Genomic DNA, 10,079 nt, shown 5'->3' on the forward strand with positions numbered 1-10,079 from the left:
AGACATTTACTTACCTAAAACTCATGACATATGAGTGACAAAAATGAGAATGTTGTCAACGTGTCTCAGTGTAAAACCCTAATTAGTTACAGCACAGAAGAATCAATTACTCAAGTTTAGGGTATAGCCTATAATCTAATACCAGAGATTGACACAATCACATGAACACAAAAATGTTTTTAACATTTCATTTATTAAATCAAATGTACAAAAGATATAGACTATTGGATGTTCCAGGCTTCATCATCAAGGCCCAGACTGAATGTTCAGAGCCCCTGTCAAAAGCACCGTTATCATGATCTAGGCTACTGACTTCTCTGAATTATTAAGAATTTCCATTTCCAGAAAGTTTGGGTACTAATATAATTTGAATATAATGAAATGTAATTTCATACAAAAGTGCAGAATAACATATTTACAATACAATCGTTCCATGTAAAGAACACATTTCTATATTTCTTTTTTGGAATACGTACAGATGTCAATTCATATCTCTTACCATTTGTGTTCTTACATTATGGTTTAAGGCACTTTTATTGTTTATGGTTTTCTGTGAATTAATGCATGGCAAATGTGGACATTATACTTGTCAACCTCTTCCATTGCTGTTAGCTCTTCACTTTTGTTATTGATCACTTGAGGACAGATGATCCAGACCAGACAAATTGTAATCAATTTAATAAAAGATGGGCTCAAAATAAAGTAATTTCAGTTTCATCCAATTTCTCCCTCATGATGAAAGGCACTCTAATGCAAAAGAAAACTGCCTTCATCTCAGGACAACAGTAGGCCTATGGTCCAGTTACACATCACTCACTGAGTCACTCAGGTTCCGTCAACTTGCATCTTAAAATTAGCATTTAAGGTGTATCACATTTGCCATCCATTTCCTCATAGATATAAGCCACTCTTTGGTCACTTGGGTGGAGGTGTGTGATGCATACTGTGATTTAAGAAAACATGGACATGTGTGAGTATTTACAGCCAAGCCGTACATGTCTGTATAGCAGTATTGCTAAAACAATTTAAGAACATTTCCATGTATGTTTACTGTGTTTTTAAAAAAAATACAAAATGTTTGGTATTCTCCTCCAAACTTGGCCACATGGCTCTCTTAAAAAAAAAATACAAAGTTTTTATTTGTAAAACGTAAAAAATCTTTTTTTTTTTCTGTTGTCCTGGTTAACACCCTATGAATGCATGATACAAAAGTGCAAAAGGGAACAAATGACTTCAGTACAGTGATTGACTCCTAAAATAGGGGGCCGAGTGCTTTATATAATCATATCATGTCATGTTACCTTCTCAAAATTTATTTTGCATTACAAATTGTGTGCTTCATTATTCATCTATCTAAAGACTTTTTGCACATTCAGAAGACTAACAGCTTTGACATACACCTTCACCACTTCGGTGGTTGCACATGTACATGTATTGGTCTGTCATCTTCAAATGGTTAGATTCTAACCATTATAATCAACCATATAAAAAAGACTCCATTGAGTATTTGTTACAGTACTGACACTTTCTTATTGACATGCATGTTGTCTCTTTTAACATGCAATCCATTGGGATGAAACTTGGATTTGATTTGTTTTGGGGGGGAGGTGGTGGAACTGACATCGAAATGATATGCCTTCCTAACAGCTGAATGTGAGACATACAGCAATGGGGAAAATGCTTTTGTCACATCCTACAGTGGATGACTCAGGTGCCATATCACCGTCATGCAATTGATCCCCCTTAATCCCAAAGCACATCAGCTGAACACCCCGCGAGTGGTGTGCCACCACTGCATCTCTCTGGCTGGGAAGCTGCTGGAGGTAGGAGCAGCAAGTTTGGCGTCACATATGCTGTGGACCAGCCCGCACAGGCCTTGCCCATGCCACCCCCCCTCACCCCCCCTGCCCTGCGCCCATGAAGTCTGACCCACCCACCCCCCATGGAGGTTTTGGGCTGGACGAAGGGGCCAGCCAAAGACAACGCCACAACAACCTGGACTACCTGGACTTTGACAGGAACATATTGAATTTGTCACAAGTAAAATGAGTGGCATCTAAGCAGGACCAGGGGAGGTTAATTGTGTTGTGTGCTTGGCCCTCCTCTGTAAAGCACGGTGTTGCAGGGCTGGAGAGGGACCCGAGAGCATCTTCCCTGGGATAGCGCAGGGTGGTTGGAGTGCGGTGACTGTGAGACATTGGGCAGGCGAGGAGCTGGGCCAAAGGGCATCGAGGACCCCATTTAGGGGCACCAGGGGGCCCTAGAGGCTGGGGCAGGGCAGAAGGGGGGTCGGGGGCAATGCAGGAAGGTGTCAGAAGCCCCCCTGCACAAAGGGGTGGCTTAGCAGGAGCTCGGCAGTGGGGCGCCACTTCTCTTCCACAAACACCTGCCGCAAGAAGTCCCGGCAGTTTTCAGACACGCTATCAGGAAGGTTGGGCTTGGTCGGCTGAGTGGCTATCTTAAAGATGGCCGCCATGGCCTCATATTCAGCCCAAGGGGGCTTCTGAGTAAGCATTTCCACCACTGTACAGGCGACACTCCTGAGGGAAAACAAATTATGAATAACGATAAATTAATAAACTGTTCTCAAGTTCTTGTTCTCAAAATAAATGTATATGGCTTTGAATTAGTATTAATAAATCATTATAATGCTGAAATAACTAACAATAATATAGGATGTAGGGAAAATAGACAGAAGACAACGAGAACTATTTGTCTTACCAGACATCAGCTTTTCTCCCATATCCTTCACCATTAATCACTTCTGGACTCATCCAGTAGGGGGTGCCAGTGACAGACTTAATGCCTGTGCCAGACATGCAGATGGTCTGGATCCGCTTACTGGCCCCAAAGTCGCCTAGCTTCACGTTTCCTGAGGAGTCTCTAAGTATATTAGCCCCTGTCAGCGAGCACACACACACACACACACACACACACACACACACACACACACACACAAAAAGAAACATATGTTAACACCTCTGTGACAGGTCAGACAATACAGAGAAAGACTCACTAAAACCAACATGTCTGGCTTCTATGATCAGCAACTAAATAATTCCCCACTGTATTTTTGGCGTTCGTAAGTAAGCGGTAGAATGGGGGCAGTTTTGTCTCTCTCTCTTCCCACGTCTCCTAACCCTGTGATTTTTCCGCCGGAACAGAGCTGGGGTGGCTTAGCTGCCTGGGAGCCTGGCTGCTTGTTTGAGCAGTGACTAATTCGCGCCAGCCACAAACCTTCCCCGCCCTGGAATCCCTGGGCCTAACTTCACAATGACAGAATTAAGAGAGAAATGTAGACGATAGACGTGGAGAAACAGAGAAGCCGAGAGGGAAGGAGGAAAGGAGAGGAAGTGAGAGAGAGAGAGAAAGAAAGAAAGAGACAGAGTATCTCCTCTCGCTTGTCCCAGCTTTCCAATGGAGATCCATTTATTTGTTATGAGAATGTGAGATTCCCTTGTTCTTGGACATAAATTGATTAACAGCCTTTGGAGTTTGCTTTGGCGTGGCATGGCAGCTGCCTTCCTGCCATTTCGTCTAAGCAGTGTTCTCTTGGCTTCATGCAATGGAATCAAGGAAGCGGAACATATGGATACAGTTCTTGTTTGCTCTCTCTGTGTGTCCAGTAGATATTGCATCGTAAAAAAAGAGTGGAAATTCTCAGAGCCGGTATGCTAGACGCTGAGTCTTACACGTTCTCCATCATCTCTGGGATTTTTTTTCCCCCCTTTGAGAAACATTCTGGCTTGGAATGAGAGGCTCCAGTGTTGTCTGACACTGGATGACGCCAAAGCTCCCCTTTTTCACCAGCTGTCTAGACAGCCTCAATAGTGAAGATAGGTATATTTCAGAGGCATATATTTAACATTTGGGCTTTTTTTACCCGGGTGATTGCAACAGTATTTTAGTGGGAACAACATGACCTAATACGTGTCTGAAAATAACCTAAAGTGAATCTTCTCCAGCACCAGTTGCTCAGAAGACCAACATGAAAGCCCAAGAAGAAAGTCAGCGAGTTGAACCCAGAGCAGAGTGGCTGTTTGAGTTACCTTTGATGTCTCTGTGCACAATCATGTTGCCGTGAAGGTAGGAGACACCCTGCAGTATCTGACGAGTATATCGGCGTGTCACCTTCTCTGTCAAAGCACCGTAAGCCTTCAGCTGGTCCTTTATAGAGCCCTGATGTAAAGAAAAGACACACATATGTACACACACAAAAGGAAAGAGAGAAAGGAGAAAAATAAACAAAAAAAGGTCAGGATAAATCGTTTTCAATTTATTAGATCGAACGATAACACCCACAAAGCTATCAAGTTAAAAACAAAACTCAAGCCAAGTACAGGTATCTCAGTGTAAAAAAAGTCCTGAAGTTACAGAATCATGTAAATGCAAAGTCACATACACACATACCCAGGCACACACGTACATACACTCAAAATCTGATTTGCTGTATATTTCTCATTCTGAAGAGGAGGTTAAGTTTGACATAAATTGCGTGACTATCATGCTTACGAAACACATCACACTTCAGCCAGAAGTCTCCAGCTCTCGCTGGTGAGCGCAAGGCCACGCTCCCCGCCTCCCCTTTCCTGTTTTCCACTCATCACTATGGAGATGAGGCCTCGAGAAGGCCCCACTGATCCCCAGTGTATCCATGACGCAATCCACGGCCAGCGACGCACTTGTAGCACTGGCCAGGGGGAGACCCCTCTGTCCTTTTTGGACTAAAACTCCTTTCCCGGGCCCCAGCGTCTTCTGACCTCATCAGTCTGAAGCAATCTACGATCTCGACACAGTTTTATCAAACAGTGGTACTCCCCCACTAGAACTGGCTCAACTCCATGGACACTAAAAGAAAATAAACAAATAAATAACTTGATGGGGGGTCACCCGTGTGGCCGCTTAACACGTCCCTCAGAGCCTCATCGAGGACGATGATCTAACAAGTAGCCGGATGACGCGGTCCAGTAACAGGCCCAATAACTCCTCCAATCATCTGGAGAAACGAAATTATCTTACCAAGGAAAACAGAACCCCCCTCTCCCTAATAGAAACCACCTTTTGAAACCACATCATAGCAGGTACCTCTTCAGATGTCACCATAGACCACCACTGAGAAGTATTAGCGCTAGAAAGATCAAAGAAAGCATAGCTCAGTAGTTGCCCCTTAGTGCCCTGCATGGCTTTTCTCTAGAGCACATCACAGAGTTGGCTCGGACATTATGAAATATTACTCTTGGACTCCAGGGCCAATGCTTGGTGCTTGCATAAGGTTTTCCTGCAGTTTGGCTTATCGGAGGATCACAGGCTGAGGCTTGGCTTGACCAACGGAGGATTTGTGAAAAAGGAAAGACCTTCCAAAAAGCCACCCCCCCCACACACACACACACACACACACACACTTCCAGAACAACGCTAAACATAAACAATAATCCTCCACCGAACTGACCCCTGCTCACACACACCAGCCTGTCTGACACATAGATACACAACCCCCCCCCCAAAAAAAAAAGCTGCCGCCCACCTCCACTGTTTCCCGACAATGACAACAGCCTACGACACTTCTCTAAACAGTCTCTGTGAAGAAAAAGCCAAGTGGTGGCTGGCTGTCTCAATATTACAAACAGGCCTTGGGAGAGAGACACAGTCTCATTAAAATTCATTGCAAGAGAAAACAACCTCATAAATTGGCCCAAAGTGCTGACAGAGACGACTGCGCGCACAACCTGTTTGCTGAGAGGCAGTGACATTTTGGCACAGAGGGCCGCAGCGCCGAGCGTACTGATGCGAGTCAGAACTCATGCCAGTCATGTTGATCGTATCACGTTCTAATTGCATTTCAACAAGAAAACATTCTTATCACATGCAAGACCATTGTGTAGTAGACAGATGTAGGCAGTATATGTACAGTCCTGGAAAAAATTAAAAGACCACAGCACATTTTTCTGAAGTCATCATCTCATACGATTGCTGAGTAACATTCGGTTGAGTTGACGGTCATGTTCAAATTTGCAGTGGTCTCCAAATTTTGAACATGACCATCAACTAATTCGAATGTCACTCAGCAATCCTAGGATGACATCAGAAATTAATGTGCTGTGGTCTCTTAATACACACACACACACACACACTTGATATACAGTAGATATGCATTACCCCTGGCATGAACTCTACAAAGATGGAGAGCTTTCTCTGGTCTGGGTCGCGCAGGCAACCATAGTACTGAACGATTCGCTCGTGCCGGAGGTTCTTCAGCAACTGGATCTCACACTCCAGGGCATTCACCTCCTGAGGAGAGGGAGAGAGAGGGGCAATGGGGTACATGAGAAAAAGCAGAGACAGGGCGCAGAGGTAAAATAAGGGACAGAATACTCTAGAACATTCAGAAAGAGGGACATGGGGAGTGAGAGTAAGAGAGAGAGAGAAAGAGAAATGAAAGAAAGAGAAAGCTTGTTTTCCATCAGTAAGATAAGCTTGTAAGAAAACAAACTTTTTGGTGGTAATTATGGGTATACTACCTTGTGAGAAGCACATATCACGCCTAGTAACACACACACAAACACACACACACACACACACACACACACACACACACACACTAGTGCCACTCAAGAGGCTCACCTTGCTGGTGTCCTGGCAGTCTGGGTCAAAGGGCACCTGCTTGACAGCGAGCTCACGGCCCGTGTCGGCGTCGTAGCAGAGGTAGACCTCACCGAACGCCCCGCGGCCCAGAAGCTTCCCCTGCCGCCAGTTCACCGGTGCCCGCGGCGCTGTCACAGAAACAGAAACCATGGCAACGTCAACAACATTACCAGAGCCATAGGACTGACAAAAAAGATCAGATCACTGTGTGTGTGTGTGTTTGTGTGTGTGTGTGTTTGTGTGTGTGTGTGTGTGTGTGTGTGTGTGTGTATGTGCACGTGTTTGTGCATGCATCACATTTTTGTAGACCTATGGCCACTAGCCACTAACACAAATACACATAATGTTCAGAGATGCATGCACCTAAACACACACACACACACACACACACACAACACACACACAAAACATACACACAGAGCAACTCAAACCCAGACACAAAGTCTCCACCAGAATCAAACCGCAATAAAATTTACTCACAATGAGATTTATAGCATCATGTTTCACATATCTGCCATACACACAACCAGACACTCACAGACACACACACACACATTCACTCAAATTAATCACTCTGGACAAGGATGTTGTAGACACACTGAACACACACACACACACACACACACACACACACACACACACACACACACACACACAGACCTCCAGTATATCTGGACTGCCTCAGCTTTCATATTTCTCCCTGGGAGCTAGACGGTTTTCAGGGCAGCATGTTTTCTGTCAGTGCGGTAGGTACACATAACTCTTGACAACCTTTATCTAGTGGAACGTGTTTACGATCCAACATATTTGCAAGGCGCACCAAAGACGAAAAAACAAGTTAACGTCTCGGGAGCGAAGAAAAGCTATAAGATTGCATGGAAATAGTCAGACTTAGTTGTGAGTGAGTCAAGACACAAGCGAACTAGACACAAAGTCAGCACCAGTGTCAAACCGCAGCTCAATTTACATCCTGCAAATCCACTGGGAGAGACAGACATACGTTATGACACTACTGGGGTATCTGAGCTCCGAAAACCCCCTCTTAGCTATTAGGGTAGAAAAAAACGGGCTGTGTTTTGATTGGTTGAATCCATACTCCTTGAGACGTCGTTGGATGTTTGGCCGGTCATGTGTGTGTGGGCGATGTGGTCGGTAGACTAGGGTAGTCGAGGAGTCGAAACCGCAGGCAGACAATGTGGCTACATGGTTGTCTGTGTGTGTGTGTGTGTGTGAGTGCTTGTGTGTGTGAGTATGTGTGTGTGAGTGTATGTGAGATCGTAACTCAGAGACTGATGCCTCTTAGTGATGGCTCAGCCTGGAGTTGATTAGTGTGACTCTGCTAGAGTTTTACACCACGTAGCTGTGTGGTGCAGCAGCTTGAAGTTTTTGTTTTCCACATGACACTTAATTTCACTGACTTGATGAATTGGCCTCTGTCCTATTTGATTAGCTGCTTTGACAACTGAAAGCAGCTTGATTATTTGTTTAATTTAGTTCAGATTAGCTGGAATGCAAACAAGCATCTGTGCATTGGGGGCATGACTGCCAAATAATGGGGTTTACAGGTAAATATATATAGACCCTTTCAACAATAAAAACAAAAACAACGCTTGAACGTTCTATTTGGTTCCCAATCTACTTCCTCTGCATTAAGATAACATATGGAATGTTAAAACGGAAGCCTTGTGGGGCCAACTATGATGCTGATAATGGAACTCTCTTGAAAGGGTCTATACATGAACATGCATCAGTGACGTGATTGGTTAAAGAATGCTTGGTTGGTCAGTAGGCTATTTGTTCAGGGGTAGATGGTGGAACACTGTAACGTAGGTACAGGGCGGGTGAAAATAATCAATATAAAATCATAAAACATCTGGGTGATATACTGCTGTGAGGTTGTGAAATATAGATAGCATGGAGGCGTGCATGCAATGGAAAATAACAAGAGTGTGTGTAAGTGTGGGGGAGGGGAGATTTTTAAACACCTTTGTGTAAATGCAAAGTGAATGCATGCAAAAGTATATACATTCCAGCTCAAATATAGGTACCGTACTTCAGCAACATAAGTGTGTGTGTGAGTATGTGTGTGTAAGTGTATGTGAGATCGTAACTCAGAGACTGACGCCTCTTAGTGATGGCTCAGAGAGTTAGAGAGAGAGAGAGAGAGAGAGAGAAAAAGAGAGAGAGAGAGAGAGAGAAGAGAAAGTGTGTGTGTGTGTGTGTGTGTGTGTGTGTGTGTGTGTGTACTCACACATGTGGCTGTTCCGTTGTGGTCCTGAGGAGAGTGCCTCATACTGCAGGGTGCTTTCCCCATTATAGCTGCGTGTGCGACTTGACGGAACTAGCTGGAGAAGGTTCTCCTGGGGAACCGGCATGAAACTCCGTGGGAACGTTCTCCGGCCTGAAATAAAACAAAGGTACAATTATTAGCTGACCAAGAGGTGCCTTGTCTCTCTAACATACACACACACACACACACACACACACACAGATGTCAACACACCTGCAATTATTTTTACAAACCAATATAAATCAGCGCCTTGCATTCAAAGTCCATCAACACTCGGGCCTAAATGCACAACGACCACCCTACTGTATATATAATATAATATAACATAATTGCGCAAAGACTCCATCAGCACTAGTAAACACAGGAATATTAGTAACTGCACCTGTTTCAACAATATGGAAATAAAAACAAAGCTCATTTATCATGCATCAGTGCACACTGACAAAGACAAGCGTCAACACAACACTGGGTCTCAAACTCTCCACAACAGGGCACCCCTATACTGAATACTTAACATACATAAACAAACCAACACACGCATGAGCGCATATTAATACTGTATCCTCGGAAGCGGAAGAGACGCATGCAGCTGTACATGCAGCTGCACAAGTCTACATGGACACACGCAAATTCTACCTGCAGCCGAAATAAAGGATCTAGATATTGTGTGCCCTTGAATGATTCATACATACAAATAGATGAAATTATGTAGAGTTGACATGACGCTCACAGAGACTGTGCTCTTTCCCACTTTTCCTTTTATTATCCATTCCTCTGTCTGACTGCACACACACGCACACACACACATACACACCGCACACACACACACACACACACACACACACACACACACACACACACACACAAACACACAAACACACACACACACACACACGCACACACACACACACACACACACACACACACACACAACACACACACACAAAAACACACACACACACACACACACACACACACACACACACACACACACACACAGTTCCGCTCGATTTCCCCGCAGACAGGAAGCCGCTTGCAATGTTTTCATACAAGTCAGTGTAGCCTGCCCCACACAAGGGAAACGTAAATCACTGCCGGCCAAGGTTACAGAGCCCACGAGTAAGCAACAGAGCCCTGCAGCTTTCCC

The 10,079-nt window shown here is 44.4% G+C and overlaps 1 protein-coding gene across 1 annotated transcript in view; it reads right to left on the reverse strand.

Moving 5' to 3' along the window:
* Positions 1–174: 174 nt before the first annotated feature.
* The window catches only part of map3k22 (mitogen-activated protein kinase kinase kinase 22), a 54,622-nt gene continuing 44,717 nt past the window's right edge, over positions 175–10,079 (reverse strand). Inside the window, exons 13-18 of the mRNA XM_048266129.1 lie at positions 8,894–9,043; positions 6,622–6,770; positions 6,157–6,288; positions 4,050–4,179; positions 2,722–2,899; positions 175–2,540 (exon numbers count right to left, since the gene is read on the reverse strand). Of these exons, the coding sequence (XP_048122086.1) occupies positions 2,312–2,540; positions 2,722–2,899; positions 4,050–4,179; positions 6,157–6,288; positions 6,622–6,770; positions 8,894–9,043 (968 nt within the window). The 3' untranslated portion in view covers positions 175–2,311. The remainder of the gene's footprint in view (positions 2,541–2,721; positions 2,900–4,049; positions 4,180–6,156; positions 6,289–6,621; positions 6,771–8,893; positions 9,044–10,079) is intronic.

This window comes from Alosa alosa, chromosome 16, assembly GCF_017589495.1.
Source record: "Alosa alosa isolate M-15738 ecotype Scorff River chromosome 16, AALO_Geno_1.1, whole genome shotgun sequence".
Lineage (NCBI taxonomy): Eukaryota > Metazoa > Chordata > Actinopteri > Clupeiformes > Clupeidae > Alosa > Alosa alosa.